This window comes from Bos javanicus, chromosome 24, assembly GCF_032452875.1.
Source record: "Bos javanicus breed banteng chromosome 24, ARS-OSU_banteng_1.0, whole genome shotgun sequence".
In the NCBI taxonomy this organism is placed as follows: Eukaryota; Metazoa; Chordata; class Mammalia; order Artiodactyla; family Bovidae; genus Bos; species Bos javanicus.
Window position 1 is genome coordinate 33,181,550 of NC_083891.1, and position 22,708 is coordinate 33,204,257.

The following is a 22,708-nucleotide window of genomic DNA, read 5'->3' on the forward strand; positions in this document are numbered from 1 at the left end:
CCCACATTCTTCATAAACTTTGGATCATCATCTAGCACTTTACCCAGACACTGTTTTTATGGTTTTGCATCTAACATTCTATGTTCTTTCCCTCACAGAAGTCGGTAGAGAGAAAAAAAAAAAATTTAGAGCTATAAGTAGTAGCTCACTCATTTATTCTGTAATGAATACCCTACTTCCTCCTCCATCTGCTGTGTTTTTATCTTTCCACTATATTTGGTCTTGACTCCTCGAAGAGCTAGCTATGTTTGGGAGAAAGCTGGAAAGCCAAAAGTCATACTGTTTCCAAATGTAACCTTTTTTATTTATGAATTGGGAAATAAATATGAAATCAAAGAATAAAAACAAGAGGCTTTGACAGGAATAAACTGGTATCTCCAACTATAAACTTTGAGAAATTAAATCATTCATAAAATACGTCTTCAAAAATAGAAATACTGAGGTTTGAAAATACAATCAGATGAGCTTTTCCCTAGCAATTTCTAAAGTGTTGGAAACTGATCAGAAGTTTTCAAAAGGAGCAGACAACAATCTCTTCTGATGCCCTGCACCTAAACAAGCAACACTGTATAGCCTCTAATGTATCTTAGGGCCTTTGTCTCCTTCATCTTCCTTAGGGCTTTACCATAATCGACACTCCACCATCAGCTGCCTAGCTTCATCTCTTTCTGTCCAAAGATTTTTTAAAAAAAGAGAATATAACATTTACTGAGAGGAAACAATATGGCATAGATGTATGCCCCACTGCATGCAGTGATTTTTGGAATTCAAGGGGGCATTTATTTCAGCACTTCTGGATTTCTGTAATATTTAAATTTAAATAAGCATGCATGTCTTAGTTTTGTAAGCAGGAAAATTGATTTTTTTTTGGCTGCTCTGTAACTTCTGACTGAGAATTCAACCCAGGCAGTGAAAACAAGGAGTCCTAACCACTGCCAGGGAAGTGGATTGGATTGCCAGGGAAGCCCCTGATTTTCTTTTTTTTTTTTAACAAAAGGAAACTGGGAAAAAATTACCTTGTTGAAATAAAAATTCTCTACACATATCTTCCTTATTTTGATAATTTATCTCATATTCATACATCCACTTCCATTAAAGTGAGGCAAAAGATCCTTGTTTCCAGATTTTGTTATTTCCCATTTGTATTTGACTATTTAGCAAATCAACATTTTGCACTGTGTGAAAAATTTACTCTCAGCTCTGCATGAGGGGAAAAACCTATTTGTAATGTGAAATAAGTCATTTAAAAGTGAAATCTATAGATGGGAAGTTGGGGGGGGGGGACTGCTTAAAATAGCACTGCTGAATTTAAACAGGACGGTTAATGTAACTCAATGCCAGGACCTATGTTAATATATGGAACAGGAAGAATACACACAAAGAACCAATTCTAAAATGATCTCTTCATTTTTAATTTCTTAAAAAGCATGTTCACAGCACACTCCAAGAATGCCACACAGCAGTAGTTTGCTGCTACTGTCAAACGGAGTATGTCAGAAAACAAAACAAAACAAAATTTAATGGTTAATGGTTTTTAAAATTAGTTCTTTAAAACTTCTGTAAAGTCAGTAATTCCCGGTCATTTAAATATTTGTTTCATAGTGGTAAACATTTCATGAAATGCAATGAGGAGCCCCAAATCACACTTCTCTGAAACACAATTAAAAGTTATACAACAGAAACAAAATAAATATTTTTCTAGAGAGAACGTATTTGGCATTTTAAAATAATCTTGTGTAACTAATGTCAGGTTTTACTTTTTACTATCAGAGTTTAGGTCTTCAGTGATTTCAATCTGATTCTAGTAATAGGAGGAACGATGCTGTTGTTCTGAATAAGCTTCAGTCTTAATAGAGTCCATGTATTTCGTCTGCATTAAGAACTGGCGCCCCAACAGTACTAAAAATTATTAAAAGCGAGATCAGGCAGTTTAAATTAGTTGGTGATCTGGTACCCAACTTGTTTTGTATGTACTTTTCATCCTTTGAGTATATAATCTTTCTAGGTAGCCTGCTATATTTCTTTAAAAATCAGTAAGTATACAGCTTGAGTGATGTGTAAACTGAATTTTGTTTCAGTGACTTCATTAAAAATGTTAAACATGGTTGAAGATTCTACTCTGTCCTTCCAGATAATTTACATTTTCATTATAAATGCAGAGCGGCTGCACCATGAGTTACATCCCAACCATTTCACCTAAATGTAGAAAAGCTGGAAGTTAAATTTAAAAACTGTGGATAGTTGAGAAGTACTTATTTATCTCTTTCAGAAATTGATGATGCCTTTTCCTTGCATATTTGTGGGAAAAAATTCAAGATGTACCAATAAAAAGCACTTTACTTCTGTCAGCCATTCTCAAACCAAATTTCCATTTATGTCACCTACTAAAGAGAAGAAATTTCCCTTTAGAATCATGGTCACAATCTGGAAAAAGAATTAAGAAGTGCTAATTTTAGGCCATAAAATATTTGAGGAAAGATGCAACACAAAAGAGGAAGGTGAGAAAAGCCAAGTGTGTTGTAATAAATGTCTCCTTTGTAAACACATCTGTCCCTTCCTTCCATATTTGGAAATGTTAAAAATTCTCATCAAAACATTTTATGCCACAAATCCTGTAAAATCAGGTTGATTTCGGCCAGATAACCTGTAGCTGTTAAGAATTATATTACCCTATTCATATCATGAGAGGTAGTGACATTTTATTCTCTCAATGCTGAGCTAAAAATTCCACGCATCTGGTATATGGGTTACAAGGGAAAAAAAGCACAGAAGCACCATTGTACACGCCTCATGTTTTGATATTTCAAGTCACCCATAACTTCATTTGCCATTGGCAGCTGACAATCACCACTGTGTCAACACTGAAAGCAGTGGGCATTAGTGCTATTCATCATATAAGACTGGTGGACCTCCATCATCTTTCAAAAATGAAGCAGCTTTCCTTCCATTCTTCTGAACATGATCTTCATTCATTTTCTCCAAAGCTTCTATCTATAAAATACATACATTGAATCCGTTGGTCAAAATGCTACTTCACAGAAATCATGCTTGAGATTGAACTGGTATTTTTACTCCCCTACAACAACATTCCTAATGACACTGGACTTGAATCAGAATTACAGTGTGTGACACAGATCACAGTGTGATACATATGTGTGTGTTTTTACTTGATTATGTTATCAGGATTGATGCTTAGTGTCTTTATCAAGCTAACCACTGGCATCAGATAGGTCTTATGATATAATCTATACAGCTTTCAGGGAACAAGAAAAAGGAAATCCGAAAGTTGACTCAGCAGCAGCAACATCAAGTAACTGTCCTGAACTAAAGGCTAGATGTACCAACTTCCCGTCACTTCTCTTCTGGCCTTAGACTCCAGCATGGCTTGGCCAAACTCAAGTCACACTGGGGCTTTCTGAAACAGATTCTACAATCATTCTCTGCTTTGGTAGGTTGTTGGGAATAATTAGTTGCTGTTTCACATTTCGGTTTTTGTTCAGTTTTGAGAGACCTTCCCTGGAGGAAGGTTTTTTTATGGTTCTGTAGATCCACTGCAATGACTGGGTATTTCCAAGGAAGGATCAAAAACATCTCAAGAAAAGAAAAATCTCTAATTTTGTTTCTGAGGGGATGAGAGGATAAACTCAGCTCTGGGTTTCATTATCTACTCCGTCCAGCTCCCCACTATCAGCGAGGTGAAAAACAGCCTTACAGCACTTACCTCAGCTAAGAAATCAGCTTCATTATCTGCCGAGATGTTTAAGCCTGAAACAGCATTGAAGAGTTCTCGTTCACCAAGGGCTTCCTTTACTCCTCCTTTCTGAAAAAACTAGTAAAGAAATATGAGGAAGTCAGCAGAGATATTAGCAAGGTTCTCTCAGAAACAGGAAACAGTGAACTTGTGAGACACTGGTGAATTCCCTCCATAATTTTTTAGCTACAGATGTTTCCAACTCAAATAAAACTGCGCTCAGGTTCTACTTGCTTCCTGTCCTCTCACACATTCGGGCTGTCTTCTGGATTTAGTAATAAGTCTGTCATGTTGCACCTTCTATACCTATGAGTGATATACATAAAATTGCTTGGCATTGCTTTAAGTAGACACAAAATAATCACTAAATTTCATGAATTAAACTTTTCCAGTAAAGTCAGACGTTATTTCCAAAATGAAGTTGTTCTATCATATATAGAAAGAACATTCCTATCTGAATCTGTTGCTGACAATTCATTTCCTTTAGAAAATAGCAAACAGATGTGTCCCAACTCTGTGATGACTGAGTTTTACCTTCCCTCGTCTAGGGAACTACACCACTAGGAAGACTCTTTTCTCAGTGTAGTAACAATGGCAGGAAGCATGCAGGGTTGCTATAGTTCAGCTTCCCTTAAAGCACTGTGCATGGATTACATGTCTACTTGACGGATCAAATATTTAGAACCAAAATAAAGCTTACTCTCTCAGAAATTTAATTCATTGGCCCAAATGTGAGGCATGTAATCAAATTCTTGCAAAAAATGAAATCTGACAAATCAATCTTTGTCTCTTTATCATGAAAGCAAAGCAAAGAAGAACTAAACCCTTCCTTTAACTTCTAAGAACAGTGTCTTCTTATTGGTCTTAGGAGTCAGAAAAATATTTCAATCTATTACAGCCCACCCATAAAAAAGACAATTTACATTCCCACCTGTGAGACATTCCTACAGTCACGAAACAAGAACTCCAGGCCATGAGGGTGGGTTGGTTCTACAGACTGACTGACATCGATCAACCAGACCTGTTTAAATACACAGCACAGTGATTTCTTTACAGTCAGTCATTTACATCAAGTCACTAAGTCTGAACATGAACAAAATGCTCCTCACCTTCCCAGCATGCCAGAGCATGTTGTACTCACTGAGGTCGGCGTGTACGAGCGTACATTCGTTATATAACTGCTGCATCAACTGTGAGGAGGCAGGACAGACATTTAGGACATGAGGAACCATTCTAAGTCACCCACACAACATCTACATCAACCAATATTTTTCGGAAAGAGCAAAACCAGGGTAAAGAACTTAACTTCTTTTTTGTGCTACAGTCAAGGCTGTGCCTTTTTTTTTAACCTCAAGGAAGGATGGGAGAACAATGAAACAGTGGAAGAGATATGACACTCTACTTCCCTGCCCATGTGACAGAAATGCGATCAGGATGCCAAAGGGCTGACCTGGATTCCCACGCATGTGAGAGAGCTGTGGTCACTCAACCAGGGGACCTAGGCTTACCCTTCATAAAAGGGCAAACATCTCACTGAGAATTCCAAGGGGTGCACACAACTCCAAGATAAAAAGTACTTCCTGCCAGACATGTGAAAAAGAGACAGTCTTCTAAATTAAGCGGTATTATATATATATATAAAATATTACACATACTATGGAGAAGGAAATGGCAACCCACTCCAGTGTTCTTGCCTGGACAATCTCAGGGATGGGGGAGCCTGGTGGGCTGCCGTCTATGGGGTCACACAGAGTCAGACACGACTGAAGCGACTTAGCAGCAGCATACATACTATATGACTCACGGTGATCCCTAGCCTTAGAGAAATCAGCACTAATGTCTGTTTTCCAGCTTTAACAGAATCAAATATGAAGTTCATCACTACTTCATCTCTTCCCCAGCCACCCCACGGCCAAAAGAAACAAAAAAGGTAGGTTTGATTTTCGTTGAATGTTTTCCTACTAAAGGCAGAGAAAACTGGACTAACTCTCTAGCCATATTTTAAAAAATTAATTTGTATAACATGTTCATATTCACATCAACTGCTGCATGATATGAGAGCTCCATGCACATACTGTGCTAAAAACACCTTTCTCCGATTCAGTTAAAAAAAAAAAAAGAAGTGAAGTGAAGTCACTCAGTCGTGTCTGACTCTTTGCAACCCCATGAACTGTAGCCTACCAGGCTCCTCCGTCCGTGGGATTTTCCAGGCAAGAGTACTGGAGTGGTTTGCCATTTCCTTCTCCAAAGGATCTTCCCCACCCAGGGATCGAACCTGGGTCTCCTGCAGTGTAGGCAGACACTTTACCATCTGAGCCACCAGGGAAGTCTTAAAGAGACGCATAACAGTATCAGGAGCAGTTTCTTGAGCTAGAAGGATCCCAGACTGAATTTGGTTGCTGTCCCAAAATATAAATACTTTCCTCAAGATTCCTGACATATGCCTTCTAATGCCTGCACAGATGGATAAACCTCACCTCACCATCTTCTGATCAATACTTCCTTACACTGAGAGCGAATCTGCTTCCTTCTAAGTTCCCAACACTAACGGTATTTCCTTCACTGTTTCAAGAAGGTATACAAACTAACAAGGCACTGTATCTGGTATATATAGTAACATCAAATTTTATTTAATGAAGTTTTATGAATAGCTTCTGGCTTCCATGTCACTAACACTGACCCTTCACTTGCTCCACTGGTCCATAATTTTTCTAAAACAACTCAAAACACACGCATATTGATAGAAAGACCACTCTTCAATATTAACATTCCTTCACAAACTTCCGTTTGTCCTCGTTATAACACCTTAAAATAGTCCTGTTAGGAATTTTTTTAGTTTAGAGGAAGCATTTTTAAAAATTGGTATCTGAATGCTCTGTACGGCACAACTTACATGAAGAGTTTGATAGTAGGCGTCTTTCATTTCTTCACTGCTGAGCTTTACTTCTTTCAATTTAGGGGCTGGAACTTGATCATGGCCAATAAAAGACATAACTAAAATGTGTTTCTTGAGTAGTACAACTGTTGGACAAGGAATTCCAGCTCTCTGCATCCTATACACAAAGAAAGGATCAACAAGGTAAAGACCAGTAGGAGAGAATATTTCATTTATTCAACAAATATCTAACGAGGTCCTGCAATGAGCTGTCACTGTGTTCCACTCTGGGGAATGCTGGAATGCAAAGGCAGTATATGACACAGCCTCTGCCCTCACAGAGCCTGTGGCCTGGTGAAAAACACAGATGAGTGAGGAGATGACGACAGCACAATGTGGCATGGGCACTGGCAGAGGTGCGGGTAGGCGGCATCGAGGAAGCAGCGGGCAGACGGAACCAGCGGGCAGACGGAACCAGCCAGGCTCAAACTGTGGGGAGGCGTGCTGTGGAAGCTGCTGTGAGATGCAGAGGCATCAGGGTGCACAGTCTACGTGTGTGTGTGTGTGTGTGTGTGTGTAAATCCACACAGTTGGATCTTGAGTGGGAGCAAGGACATGTGGGCTGAGCCCACAGAGAACGGCTGGCTCTGCATCACAAAACAGCTTTGAACTTTACACTCAAGACTATGGGAGCTACGGGAAAATGTTAAGAAAGGCAATGATGAGATCTTAGTAATACAGAAAACAGCCTGCAGGGCAGAAAGGCCTGTTGGGAAATTATCCTAATTAGAAGTCCTACTAAATACAAGACTTGCAACTAATAAATATGGATAATTATGTTTGAAAACAAACAACTTTAGGAAAAGTAAACTAAAATTAAAAGCTTTTAATAGTTCAAATATAGGAAGGTTTGTAAATAAGAAAGATTACTAGTCAATTTCTTGGTTGACAAAACAATTTCCTTGATAAATTCTGCTTAGAGAATGGACAACAAGTCTAATAAATTAAAACAAATGCAATCAGACTGGTAAAACCCTGCCCTGACCAAATTAACAAATATTAGATGGGATAAACCTTTCCTGAAACAAAAAAGGAAATTATTATTTATAATATGCCTAACTGGAAGCTGGAAAAGAGCATTTAGATATATGACAAAATATCTTTAGTAGAAAATGACTTAATTTCCCTCAAACTTTACTGAGGAAAAGAAAAAACAAAATGGATTTTTCACCCTATGAGTATGAATTCAGGTTATACGCATGGAAATGCTTTCTTACAGAAGCCCTCCTTAAATACTAGAATTAAGGCCTTTCATGCTTTCTACAAATGAATTTAAAAGAAAGCATGGGTGTTTTTGCCAGGCTAGTAGACTTAATACAAAGAGGTGATCACCCAAGATGACTTCCAGCACAATGATTTTCTTTACCTTGTAAGATTGTGCATTTCTTTTTCTGCCCACATGCGGATGATCTTACGCGGATTTAGTTTACTGAAGCGATCTTTAAACCTGAAATCATCTTTAATATATTTGTCACGATTCTTAAACTCATTAAGGGTTGTTTTAAATACCTTGATGGCACATTCTGTAGGTATAACTTTACTATCTTCCTTTCCATCCTCCATGCTAAGTGGAAGAAACAAACATTAAGTCAGTGTCGATTGCCAGGTAAAAAAACAATTTCAAAATTAAAGATTTTATGACAAGAAAGTAGATCTATCTTCTCTGAGAATGGAAGCCTTGGGGTGTTTTGTTTTTTTAAGCCTCCACATTTTAGAAGAAAACCTTAGCTTTTAGCTTTTTTAATAAGACACACTTTCAAATAAATTGTCAATGGTTTTCACAACCCATAATATAATCTTCATTTAATGACTATGGAATTAAACTTGGAACAATGAAGACCTATACACTTGCCCAAAGTTTATTCAAATTTCCTTAATGAATTTTTTCTTTTTTTTTCGTACACTTTAAAATAGGCTGCAGTCTGCCTGGCGTCCCTCTCCCTCCCCACAGCCAACCCCACAGCACAGACTGTCCACTCTCACTTTCCAAACACACACCAGCCGTCTCCTATTCTTCATCTTCATTACCTGTCAGTCTGACCAAAGTCATCTCTCAACTATCACCACAACTTTCTAACTGATCTGTTTCTTCTCTTGCCTGACTAGAATTCATTTCCCACACAGCAATCTGAGTAATCCTTTGAAAATGAGACTCAAATCTGAGCTTTGGTTCCCACTGCACTGAAAAAGCAGACTCCTTACCCTGGCTTACAGAGTGTTGCCTGATCCACCCTTTGCTTCTCCAGCCTTCTGGCTCCTCCTCACACACTACACTCCAGGGACACTGCTTTCTTAGTCTCCCAAAGATACGAAGCTTACACCTGTCTGAAGGCATTAGCACTAGCTGTTCTTTAGTCTGGAACGTTCTTCCTTCTGATATGTGATACTGAATCCAGGTGTGTCATTCAAATCCAGATTTAAATGTCACCTCATCAGAGGTTTCCCAGTCCTACTGATAAAAAGCAGTCACCCAGTCACTATGACATCACCCTGTTTTATCCATTTGCATGGCACTTATCTGACAGTCTTGGGAGGGGACTGGAGGAAGGGGTGAGAAGGAAGTACAGTCTATGAAAGCAGGGACCTCCCTTGTACCAGTCATTGCTATAGCCCCAGTACACAGAAGATGCCTGGAACATGGTAGCTGCATACTCAGTGAATGAACAAACCAGTTTTCAGTGAGACAGAATAGAGATTCTCTCCAAGGAAGAAATGATAATTTAAAGATGTTATAGACATCTCTGGATTTTGAGATAAGTTCTCTGTCATTGAAATAATTTAACCATAGGTAGATGAGGCCCTATCAAAAATAGCACTGAGGAGATTCCTCATTTGCAAGGTCTCCAGGATAGAATCTAATTTATAAGATTCATCTTGTCATTCTCCTACTAAAAAAAGCTTCCATGTTTCTCAGTAAATTACACAACCATCTGCCGAGCTCTTAAGGTCCTCCTTACCAATTTCTGGTTTGCTTACACAATTTTATATCTTATTACCTCTAAATATGTAACTTCTAATTTTCTGTCTAATCCCATTGTCTAAATTTCAATCCTCCCATTTTCAGCACTCCCTCCTCCACTTTTTTTTTAAGAGTTAAACTTTATAAATAAAGGTGAAATTTCCTTTGGTTACCACCTGTGGTAGTTAGTTTCATTCCCCATTTCAACTCTTGAGAGACAATCACGATCATGAATAGTACTTTTCTAATCTTTTAAAAAAGATACATACATATGTATTAAAAAAAAACAACCTATGTATGTTACAATCTGTATAACTTTTACCAGTTCTTACTGTAATGTCCTCCTCTTGAATATATCATAAGCTCTTTGAGAGTAGAAAACATGTTATACACTTACTTCCTGAAAAAATCTAGCACGTTACTATTCAAATAACTGTTGATTACTTGGTCAATGTGAGCATGACAGAACCCAGAAGAGCTCTGTGGCAGGCAGGACCTAAAAGGGTCCCCAAGATCCCAGTCCCTGGGGTACATGCCTATATAAGCCCCTCCCTTGAGTAGATTACACTACAGTAAAAGTGATGGTACAGTCATTGCCAGGATTATCTTCCATCCTTTAAAACTCAGTCTTAGTAGACCCAAGGCAGAGAGTTTCCTGATTATTCTGAGATGTAACCTGCTGTACAAAGGGGCTTCATGACTAGAATGTACATGGGCCTCTAGGAGTTCAGAGCAGTCCCTGGCTGGCAGGCAACCAGAAGGTGGAGACCTCTGTCCTAAAGTCACAAGGAACTGAACTGCGCCTAAGGAAGACGACCTCATGCTCCGGTAAGGGACAGAGCCCAGCTGACATGCAAGACTGCAGTCCTGGGAGACCCTGAGCAGAGAACCCAGCTAAGCCGTGCCTGCCTGAACTTTTGATCAACAGGAACCCTAAGATAATACATAGGTGTTGTTTTAAGTTGCTATATCTATGGTAATTTGTTATGCAGCAGAGGAAACTAACTTACACTTTAAAATGTATTTACTCTCAGCTGTTGAAAACCAAATGCTCTCTAGCTCTACTAACTTACAAATGCCAAAGTATAGATTATAATACCAATTCCACCATAAGCAAAGGGAGCCCACTTGTTCTATTAAAGGATCATTAAGTTGAACAGAAAATGAACAAAGAATAAACAAGGAAAATGGCACGAAAAAGAAACCCAAGTGGCCAATACATGTGAAAAAAAAAATACAACCTAATCATAACTAAATAAACGCACACCAAAACACTAAAGAGGTACTTTCCATCTTTTACCCTGAGAAAAAAATATTAAGTTTGATAAGACTAGGCACTGATGAGGATGAGGGAAACAGGTTCATACTGCTTACTGGTGGTGGCATAAACTGGTTAACTGTCTCATCAGGCAATTTGGCAACACCTACTGACATTCAGAATTGTGCAACCTGCAGATCTAACTAGCTCATAGGGAAAAGTGTGTTTGCCTCACTTTTAAGAAATAAACAAATTTAAGATTTCTGGCCTTTGGTGTGACACATAAGAAGAAAAAGTTATAAAGAATTTTTAACGAAATAACAGATATCAAGAAACATTGATTGCTGTAACAGCCAGCTCAGCGGGCCAAACAGTGAGCAAAATCTGGTACTCTCCCTTCAGTAAGGCCTTCCACTGTTTAACAGAAAGGGGAAAAATGCATGTAGTCTTTGCCCCAGCAATTCCAAATGTTAGGAATTTAGCTTAAGGATTTATTTGCAAAAGTACACCAAAGCTTATGTACAAAGATATTCTTGTATATTCGTAGAGTGGAATGTTCTACTATAAAAATGGTATGATATAAACCAGTAAAATAGAATGACTTGAGATATATTAATTGAAAAAAAAAGATGCTAAGTGCAGCATATAAACAAAAATAAGAAATACATGCATAAAAACTTCTGTAAGACTAGACTAAACACTATTAATAGTGGTAACCTTTAGAGGGAAAACCTGTGGGGCCACAGCTGGTAAGATGAAGGCTGCTGCTGCTGCTGCTAAGTCGCTTCAGTCGTGTCTGACTCTGTGCGACCCCATAGACGGAAGCCCACTAAGGCTCCCCCGCCCCTGGGATTCTCCAGGCAAGAACACTGGAGTGGGTTGCCATTTCCTTCTCCAATGCATGAAAGTGAGAAGGGAAAAGGAAGTCGCTCAGTCGTGTCTGACTCTTAGCAACCCCATGGACTACAGCCTACCAGGCTCCTCCATCCATGGGATTTTCCAGGCAAGAGTACTGGAGTGGGGTGCCATTGCCTTCTCTGCTACTTTCATTTTAATCCTTTTTGTACTGTTTAATTTTTATTGTGAGGAACTTTTCATTTTAAAATAATTTGTGCCATTAAGTTATGTTTGCCTGATCTCAGGGAACCCTCAGTTGAAATTTGGAAAGAGGGCAACAGAGCTTAGAGGTAAAAAAAAAAAAAAAAAAAAAAGGTTTATTAAGATTAATTTATACCAGGTATAATCAAATATGATCTCAATCACCCCAACTAAAATCCTATGAAGGGAGGGTCAGTTTTCAAGTAAGTTTAGTAGACTGCTTCAGATCACATTGCTTAAAAAATGTTGAATCATTTTAACCTAACATTCATTTTTATCCCTTTCATTTTGGAACTCAGTATAATTCAATACATGATTATATGTGTATGTCTCATCTAGAAAGGGAGACAAGTTAAATAAGAAAACCAAGGGCAAGTACTTCAGAAGTAATTGTTTGAATCCCTTTAAGTATGTAACAAATACCTTCTAAAGCTAAAAATAACTAGAATAATCTGTCATCTATTTTAACATTTTTGTTTATAAACACTGCTAACATAAAGGATTAGCTGAGCTAGTAAGCCTTGCTGAACTAGTAAGACTTCAAAGCTAAGTAACCAGATGACATTATATTCCTGGTTTGCACATTCTCTCTACAGGCTCCACGTTTAAAATGTTTTCTCTTCCTCATGCCATCCTTTATTTGACTAAGATCTTGTAACAAAAGTAAAGTGGGTAGGATCTAAAATGACAAAAAAGCTTTAAAGACATTTCTTTAAGTATAACTCTCCCAACTTGGTATCAGAGTCCCATAGAGAAAAGTTTTGAATCAAACTCAGGTTCAAATTTTGCTATGCCACTACAGCTGCCTGTGTGATATAGAACACTTACAATAATATGAAAAATAATACGTTCATAGAAAAAAGACTGGAGGAGTCTACACAAAATTATTACTGGTTCTCTCTTGATGGTAGAATTGGGATGACTTTTTTTTTTTTTTTGGCCACACGGCGAGACTTGCAGAATCTCAGTCCCCCAGATCAGGGACTAAACCTAGGCCACAGCAGTGAAAGTATCGAATCCTAACCACTAGACCACTAGGGAACTCCCTTGACTGTGTTTTTCTTTTTATGTCCCTATATTGCTAAGACTTCCTAAAATAACACTTTAAATTTTGATCTTATGTAAATTCAGAACAAGGGACTAAGCTTTGGTTTATATTACGGTACTGTTTTCTGCTCATTTACCTCCCTCCATATGCATGAAAGACAACAGATTCCTTTCCTGTACTAATACAGCCAGTGATTGTCTCCAACATTCCAGAGTTGACCATTTTATACATAAGTAAACGTGTCTTAGGATCAACTGCTTTTTCCTGGAAAAGATAAAATGCTGTAAGTGAAAATGACTGGTAATCACAAAACATTTTCTGAACCATTTCTAATATCTAACATTCAAAATATATACTTTTTAAAACTTATTGTTCATTTACTTAGATGTATATATAACAGGCTCTTAAAAGAGGACTGTTAAGATACCATCCATTCCTATAACTCTACTGTCTCTGAAAGTAAATATCTAAAAGAACTACTAAAAATCAGATTCTAGCTTAGTCAAAGTTTTATCTCTAAACTTTAAATAGCTCTCCTGATGTACCTACCATTAGTTTGTTTTTCTAAAAGTTTAAAAATTATTCTCAAGATACTAGACAGTAACTTCATTAATGTAAAACATTATAAACTATTATGTTATTATAAATATATCATGACAGAAAACAATTTCTCATATGCAATGAAAGTAACATAGTCCAAATTAATTATGACCACTGAAAGGCTAGTCTTGAGTAACTGGTTAATAACCACTACATGAAATCTCAAAGTCAAATGGCAAGGCTACTTGGGTTTTATTCACACCTTTGATTTGAAAAGTCAATCTCATGAAAAAATATCAAACATGAACTTTTGTCTTGTTTTTCCCTCCAAACGTGAAGTTTTCCAATATGAATCTTTCCATTAAACGTAAGAATACTTACTGCAGTGGAATGCTCCTTTTTCTCATGGAGGCGGGCACTTCGACGTTCTTCTGAGTAGGCATGTTGTTTTAAAGCATTGAAAACATGGTTTGATAGTTTTAAGTCCATTCCAATTCCATCTCCTACCTGAAACCCAGGTGCAAACTGCCAAAATGAAAAAGAAAAATCAGTATCTGAATACTTTAACATGGGACACAGAAAAACAGTTTTACTCGGATTAGGTTACCTACTCAATAGATGATAATGCTATGAAGGCAGAATCCATAGACATTACAGAGGAAAAACCAAAATAACTCACCAGTGAGCTCAACAGAAAGGGAAACAAGGCTTTTTAAAGAAATTTCATCCCAAAGGAAGGGAGGGTTTATTTTATGCATAGAAAACATCCAAACACATCTGAAAACTAAGGTATTTTAGCATATCCTCTGAACTTTGCTTTTATATCAAAGGATATATTATATTTTGAAATCACACCAAGTCTTAACAAAAAAAAAAAAGAACAATTTCACAGTCAATTATTTTTGAAGAGTAGGGTAAAATAGCAAGCTATGCTCACACCATGACAGTTACGTATAATATGGAAGCCACTAGCCACATGTGGATGCTTACATTTAAATTATTAAAATAAAATTAAAAATTCAGTTCCTCAGTTGTACCAAATTTCAAGTACTCAGCTGTCAAATATGGCTATCATATTAGATAGCACTGGTACACACAGTGTGTGGTATTATCACAAAAAATTACACTGGACAGAGTTGTTCTAGAGTCAGACAAGTATTTGTTCTGAAGTCTAAATGTTTTATATTTACCATGATATTTATGAAGGAGGAAAAAAATGCCATTTTTCTTTTTCTATTTTTCGAAAATCACGTTTTGTTTCTGATTTTGCAGGGGTAGGCACAAGATAAAAAATTTAAAAATTATAACAGGGTATACAGTGGGAAGTATTTCCACCACCCATTGTTATCCTCCAGTCACCACTGTTATGTTTCTCAGGTATTTCATGGAAAACTGAGATACTGAAAAATGTTACTTTCATAAGAACAGTTTCTTAATTTTAGAATCAATGTAAATCAAACTAGTTTTCTTAATATTGTTGGAGAATTTTATTCTGAGGTACAATATATTCTCATCAGTGGCTGAGTTCCCATGGTTTTGATGTACTGTCTTCTAAAATATCTCTAGAAAGGATGAAGGATATTTTTAGAAACTCAAGATAGTATATTTAGAATCCTATGTTTTTAACTTATTCTAATAAAACTTTAGGATATTTATGATTTAGAGGAATCCTTTCTGTAACTTACATTTTCCATTCTGGCTGTGTTCTTTCTCCCACATACTACTTCATCGTGTTTGGTGGTGATGTCTTTTCCTTTTCCAATAAAACCCTTTTTGGGAGTAGGAATTGGTTTTGCTAAAGGTGATTAAAACAAGTCAAGTATGTAAAAATAGCAGAGACTAAACTGCTGCATTCATTATTGTCTGAAAAAGATACCTGAATCTAATAGTAAAGTACCAAATGAGAGTCAAAGATAAATATACAATACTTAATCCTCCTGTCTCCCCATTCTATGCCCCCAGAAGGTCAAAGCCCTGATACCTGGTCTGTAGGGGTCATCACGAGTGTCCTGCCAGTCAACCTCATCTTCAGAGCTATCACTGTCTTCGTAAGGATGCACTTTTCGATAATTTTCAAAGGAAATGCAAACTTAAAAGGCAAAAACAGTGGAAGATTTATTTAGGGCCCATTACAGGCATTTCCTACCACCCAATGGGGTTGTCACAATAAGGTCATAGTACCTTTGCTATCTCCATTGAATTTTTTTTCTTCACGCCTAAGCTGGGCATCATATTCTCTGTCAAACTCCATCTGTAGCATCTGAGCCAGCATTAGGTCGCTGGAAGTGTCAATGTTTTCTCCAGTAATAAATGGTCCTTCAGCAACACTATTCAAAATAAGGCAATATAGACTAATATAATGTGCTGGTGTAAACAGATGCTACCAATTATGAGTGAGACGTGCCTTTTCAGTGTTAACACTGTAGTGAAGCAAGAATGGAGGAACTTTACCAAACCTTTCACCCTCTCCTGCCCAGCTGCCCTCTGACCAACAGCAGGCACCTGTGAGAGCACCGAACAGGATTAAGGGAGCTTTAAGAAACAGAAAGCTAAAGGGCCTATCATAAGAACCAAGCAGACCCCAAATTCATTTGTTCTGTATTCTGATCAGAGGAGGGATGATGTATATATGGAAAGATAAACTACAAACACTTAGTCAAAACTGTTAATCTATTTGATTATTATTTGTTAATCTATTTGATAACAAAGTTCAACTGCTGCAGTGGAAAGATAAACTACAAACACTTAGTCAAAACTGTTAATCTATTTGATTATTATTTGTTAATCTATTTGATAACAAAGTTCAACTGCTGCAGTAACTGAAACCCAGAGAAACTGAGCAGTTTGCCCAAGATAATACTGAAAACTAGTCACAAAATTGGGACTAAAACCCAAGGATCAGTGAACTCCCAAAATGGTGCTCCTTCTATTGCACTGCTTTTCTAAATCTCTGACTCATTTGTCATGACAATCACTAATCAAATCCTAAGACTTGGCTATGGTCAGTTGCTAGATCAAATAGATTCTTTGTGACTTTTACTTACGTAACTTCAGGAAAAGCGGCAGCTTCTTCTTCTAACTGCAATTCTTTAGCCAACTGCTCACTCATTACATCAGACAAAGAACAAGATATTGTATTTTGAGGGGTAGCCCATGGACACTATTAAAAAAAAAAAAAAAGGCAATTCAAAATAATGAAATTAAAGTGACTTCCAAACTTGGAAATAAGGTATCTTTTGAAAATTAAACGAGTTAAATAAACTCAAAAGGAATGTTTAGTTTTTTGCAGAAATCATCTTGAAGGTAAAAATAGCTCCTAGCTCAGATCTAATCAAAGACACACCTAGACTATGACAGCCAAGAGCACTTTCCAACCTGCTTGGTGGGAATGTCCTTATAGTGGAGGGGAGCCCAGGCTACGCCAGCATCACCTGACTAGCCACTGAGTTCGTGTGATGCCCCTTGTTCTGATATCATGCTCACCAAGCAACTTATACTTTGCTCACCTTCCACTTATAATTTGGCTTCCTGGGTAGATTCTGTTAGAGGAACAGGCTATACCAACTACCATAATTCAAAGCCCACTTAGAAGTTACACTTCCTTCTAATTTAAGTAGTAAGTCTTCAACAAGTATATAGTGTACAGCAGCCCCTTTCAAGATAACCTGGGATATGCTAAAACAAAAAAAACTCAGCAGTGACAAACAGTGAACCCTATACTTCTGAACTTTAGAAAATGAGAAATGGATTCTTGAAACAATATTACTAGAGCAAAGTAGTATTCTGTGAGACTCTTCAAGAATAGCTGGCCGGTCATCCCTCCTCAATGGCATCACCATCTAAGCCCTCCTGCAATGTGTATAAACCGCAGCTTTATTTCACAATTCCTAATTTTTGAGGAGAGAAGCTTCACTGAGCAGCAGCAAATGACTCCATCTGCTAGTCCAGTGATTAAGACCATTAATACTAATAAGAGGTCTAAGTATCTCCTGAACTGGTTCTCTATCCCCTTTCCGAGGTGTCATCCTCCCATCACTGGGTTACTCACTGTAAGAGCCTCCTAACTGCCTTCTGTTTGCTTCCACTCTCCACACCACAACACAACGGTTTTTCTAAAATGTAGATTTGACTGGCTCAGTTTCCTTATTAAAGTTCTTTTATTGCTTTAATGTTTCCCACTGCCTTCAAGATAAAGTCCAAACATTTCTTAACCACTACCACTCCTCAGAGTCTAATTTAGAATAGCATGTGATGGTAAGTGTTTTAGCCAGAGTCCAGCATAGGGCTTCAGACCTAAAGAGGCATTCAAGTTCTTTACTGAACAGGCACCAAAAGGAAACCTGGGGATATGTCAAGGAACTGCCAGGGTGTCCCTAGGCTGGAGAGGTCTGATTTCTTTCTACACCGCTCGTAGGTTAAAGTCCTCCTCTCCACCGAGCGGTCAGCCCCTCTGCCCACCCACTTCTCAGGCTTCTAGTCTCTAGCTAGCAGTCAATTAATTCTAAGATGTTAAAACATCTGTGGACAATCTCTCAAAGAGAGGTAAATAATGAAAGGCAGTCACTGTGTTATTTTGGAGGCAGAGATTTACCTGCTTCCAAGACAGACTGAATGGGAAAGGGAAACCTGCAGAGACTGAGAGCACCAGCAAGACACCAGGACTGCTCAGTCCTGCGGACCGCGCTCCTAGGAGCCTGAGGCTCTAGAGCTGGACTGCTCTGTACCCCTGCTGGCCAGCTCAGCTGGGCACCTCACACTGAGGTGACTTCCTTGGGTGGGGTAAATAAGTAAAGATTTCTGAAAGTCTGCCAACTTCCATACTTTGAAATCACATCTTCAAACCAGTAGCCCAAAATTCCTCCTTAAAATGTTCCAGGCTGTGAGGGACAGCTTCCAGGCATGGTAGCTCTCCACAGGCTCAAGTGGTCATCATCCTGAGGGGGGCTTAGAAAAGGCACTGGGGCCCCTTCTCCAAATGGGCACCATGGGGTGAATGGAGGGGAATCTTCTGTCATATTGCAATTCTTCAGGAAGTCGTCGGCTCCCTCTGTCAAATGTTTAAGGAGATAAGAGTAAAAGGCCCTTGTTCTACTCAAGCAGTCCGACATCATTTCCCACTACTGCTTTCAACAAATTAAAACTCACCAGGGCATCCAGATCTGATGGGAAACTCCAACCACTTCCAGTTAGTTATTCTGCTTTAAGTGACATCTACCAAGCCCATCATTAGCTCCCTGACTCCTGTTCGCTGAGGACCCCTGACCTACCCTGTTTTCCTCTCCTGGGAAACTGCAACCACTGAACGCAGCAACGTGGGGTCTTCACAGCTGCCATCCTCCCTCACCTGCTGGCTGCAGACGGGAGGGAAATCATTCCCCCTTCCCTCTACTCTTCAAGATGCATCACAAGCTGCCCATCCCACTTTTTGTTTCTTTTTAAAGATTTTACTGCACACAACTAGAGGGAAAGAATCAACTTAAAAACAAAAAACAAAAAAACAACAGCAAACATGAAGGAGGTACATAATAACAAAAATTCTGTCCTCAACTTGAAGCCAGTCAAGGGAACCATAACTTACAGGAAAGTTCCTTTTCAGCTCATGCAGCTGGAAGACATACTCTAGGCAAAATATTTAAGTGGGTAATTTTACTTCTCAAAACAAGGACTTCTGCAAAATGTGATCTGAGCCTACACAACAATACTAATTTTTTTTTTTAACTTTCAATTGTAGAGTATTTTTACAGTAACAACAACAACAAAAATCACCAAGATTGTAGAGTCACCAGATTCCCTATACCCAGCATCCCCGTGTAAATACTGTACATGTGTCACAATTAATGAACTCAATTAATTAAATTGAGCTCATTAATTAAAGCCCATACTCCATTCAGATTTCCTTAGCTTCCCTCTAATGTCTCTATTCTATTTCAGAATACCATCCAAGATACCACATAACATTTAGTCATCATATCACCTTAGGTTCCTCTTGGCTGTGAGTTTCTCAGACTTTCCTTGTTTTTGGTGACCTTAATGGTTCTGAGGAGTACCACTAATCCACTTGTTACAGCTCTTTCCAACAGAGCTACACACTTCCTCACTTTTGCCTACAGTATGTCCATTCTCCCTTTTTGGAATATTCCCTAAAATTCATTGCTCATAACAGCAGCTCGGCATTTTGTAACTGGGGACCCCCAAGTCCCTTTCGGGGTGTCTAAGAGGTCAAAATTATTTTCATAACAGTTCTAAAAAAGTTTCCACTCTCATTCTCTCAAGAGTGTAGAGTTTTCCAGAGTCTGTATCGGATATGATGGCAGCACTCTGGTGGCTACTAGAATGAGTGCCTGTGAACTGTGTCCTCCAAAAATTTCAAAGGTAGTGGGTTTAGAATATGAACGTGAATTTTAACTACTATATATAGGATGGTCCTGCTCTACAGCACAGGGAACTACAGTCGATATCCTGTGATAAACCATAATGGAAAAGAACATAAAACAGAAGCATGTATATGTATAGCTGAATCATTTTGCTGTACAGCAGAAATTAAACACAACACTGTAAATCAACTATACTTGAACCACATTTTTTTAATGTGCATTTTTAAAGATTAACTCCGTTCGTTCTCAGTGTCTACCGTGCTATTACCCATCTGCAATTATGCCTGCTAAAATCTACGTATTTGTAAGGATGGGTTTTCTTCATATATTTCAACTGATACATACTGCAACGGACTGAAGAAAAACGAGCTATGAAAATCCAGCTGTCTTCTACAAAGTTACTACATTAAAGAGATTTGCAAAAATCCAAAATACTACTTCACTAATTTTTCATTTTGGAAAACAGCTTTTTTTTTTGGTAAAACATAAAAATATTATTTATATAAACATCATGATTTATATCACTTAATAAAGTTTTTCGATATCTGTTTGAATTTCTGATATGACAAATATCAATCGATATAACCAATATAAACAGAAGTTCTTGGAGTTCTCAATGGTTTTTAAGAGTATAAAGAAGTCCTGATGGAAACGTTTTGAGAATCATTAGCCTTTAACATTCTTTCAATTTTCCAAGGTTTTCCTCAAATCTCCACTTACTCCACACAGGTTTCTATAATCACTTCCATCTTCCAAGAGGTTAGAGAAGGAAATGATACTTGCAGTGTGATACCTGCAGTGTATTTCTATTGTTTCCCCCATGAAAATGCTGTCTTCTCAACAGAACATCAGTAAACCCCAAGATGATCTTTTATTGCAAGATGAAAATGAAGTTTTATAGTTCTGATGATGCACACTTAAATGAAAATATGACGGATGTCAAATATATTATTGAATTAGTTTTGGAAGTGAAGTTTGTTCTGAGCTTAGGTATTCTGAGCAAAGTTTGTCTCATCTGACATTTTTACAAGCTTTACAACCTTACCTGGAGAAATTTAACATGTATAGTATATATTTATTAGTGTCTTTCTAATGATTTGTTCTTTTACATCTACTGATCTTGACCTTGTAAACAAAGCTTTGACAGGAAAAAAATAAACAATGTAACAGGCAGATGTAACCACATTTGCCAATTAAATATCCTAGATTCTCCTTATGGTTGTATGAGAACTTTTATAAAAATTTCCTTTACAGTACTTAACAGCTCATACTTCCCCCACTTTCTGTTAAGACCTGGTATGAAGATCTGATAAGATTAATGAGTGACCCTTTAAATGGAACAAATGTTCTGTGTGAATATGTAAAGAAGTCGGTGAATTGGGTAAAGGTGGTCAAAAGATAGAAACTTCTAGTTAACAAAATAAATAAGGCATGAAATGTACTATACAGAATGATAATTAATCTGTTAATAATGCTGTATTGTACATGTGAAAGTTGCTAACAAAGTAAATCTTAAACGTTCTCATCACAAGAAACAAAATGTAATCCTGAATGCTAAATAGACTTACTGTGGTGAGCATTTTGCAATATATACATGTATCATTATGTTGTACATTATGTTGTACACCTTAAATTAACATGTTGGTAAGTGTCCATTTTATTTTAAAAAATGAACAATTAGGAAGTTAAAAAAGTTAGATTCCTTCACAACTTTGAGGAACATAAAATCTCAATTCTGCTTTCAAGAAAACCCTCCATAAAGTGTCAGAAGAATCTTTTCATCCTTCTAATGAAAGTATCATGAAAAGCAGTAGCCCGAAATCAGAAACCAGATGTTAAATGAGCATTTCAGTTGGCCATTACAGGAAAAAGCATAAACGTTAAAACTCAGACATAACCATCTTACAGTTTGTAAACACTTGAGTATTAGCCTGGAGGGGAGGAAGGGTGCGCCTGGACTTATCTCCTAAACTTACTACTTCAAAAACAACAAACTGCCCAAGTAGGATGAGCACACTTGACAAGTTAAGGAAACAGCTCCCTCAACCACCTTTCTGTCTGGGTTTCTGTGAATAATTGGGCTGACTCATTTGGCTGGAGAAAAACAAGTTCGTGCTTGCCTTCCCTCAAACGTCAGCATCTCTAAGCCAGTCCCGCCCAAATACATGCTACGGGGGTTCAGAAACCAAGGTGCAGAACCAGACGGGAGACTCCAAACCGGGGTGGCCTTTGGTAGCCTGTGCCCCTTCCCTGCCTCTCTCTCCCCGACACCCGCAGCCCCGCCACCCGTCCTCCTTTTCCCAGGCGGTTGGTATTCAGCCCCAAACTCCCCAAGTCACCTGGGGAGCCGCTTCGGCGCCTGCCATCCTCTCCGGGTCCTCCGAGAGGACCAGTCAGGAGGCTACGGCAGGTGCGTCAGCGCCGACTGCCACTCACCTTGTTGGGTCCCCAGGCCGCTGCTGGCCCGGGCTCAGGGGATGCCACTCTGACCAGATCCATGTAGGGGAAGAAGTCAGCGACGAGAACAGAGCAGAGAGGTGGCAGGACCGGGAAGCAGCTCCGCCGAGGAGACAGGCGGCGGGGCTGGGACGGCAGGGTGCTGGTGCCGAAGCTCAGATGACAGATGGCGGCTGCGGCAGCCGCGTCCGGAACTAGACCGCTTCTCTTCCGCCTTTTACGCTGGTACGCTCGCTTCCGATTGGCCGCCTACGGGGCTCCACGTTAGGTCACCTTTCTCCGCCCCAG

The 22,708-nt window shown here is 38.4% G+C and overlaps 1 protein-coding gene and 1 non-coding gene across 2 annotated transcripts; both read right to left on the minus strand.

Moving 5' to 3' along the window:
• Window positions 1–1,388: 1,388 nt before the first annotated feature.
• RIOK3 (RIO kinase 3) lies at window positions 1,389–22,632 on the minus strand. The gene is made up of 13 exons (XM_061399761.1): window positions 22,400–22,632; window positions 16,634–16,749; window positions 15,771–15,916; window positions 15,571–15,678; window positions 15,275–15,384; window positions 13,971–14,114; window positions 13,186–13,313; window positions 8,053–8,250; window positions 6,645–6,804; window positions 4,861–4,941; window positions 4,683–4,772; window positions 3,722–3,829; window positions 1,389–2,991 (listed from the first exon to the last, which is right to left on the minus strand). Exons 1-13 carry the CDS (start codon window positions 22,460–22,462, stop codon window positions 2,884–2,886), a joined length of 1,560 nt encoding a protein of 519 aa, XP_061255745.1. The 5' UTR covers window positions 22,463–22,632; the 3' UTR covers window positions 1,389–2,883.
• Window positions 6,006–6,077, minus strand: TRNAC-ACA (transfer RNA cysteine (anticodon ACA)). Its single transcript has one exon. It is a non-coding gene; the product is annotated as a tRNA-Cys (tRNA).
• Window positions 22,633–22,708: the final 76 nt, after the last annotated feature.

Coding starts and splice junctions, on each gene's coding strand:
- RIOK3 (XM_061399761.1), bottom strand. CDS start 22,462: ATGGATCTGGTCAGAGTGGCATCCCCTGAGCCCGGGCCAGCAGCGGCC. Junction 15,679..15,770: donor ATTCAATGGAGATAGCAAAG/GTACTATGACCT, acceptor TTGCCTTTTAAG/TTTGCATTTCCTTTGAAAAT. Junction 4,773..4,860: donor TGCTCTGGCATGCTGGGAAG/GTGAGGAGCATT, acceptor GTATTTAAACAG/GTCTGGTTGATCGATGTCAG.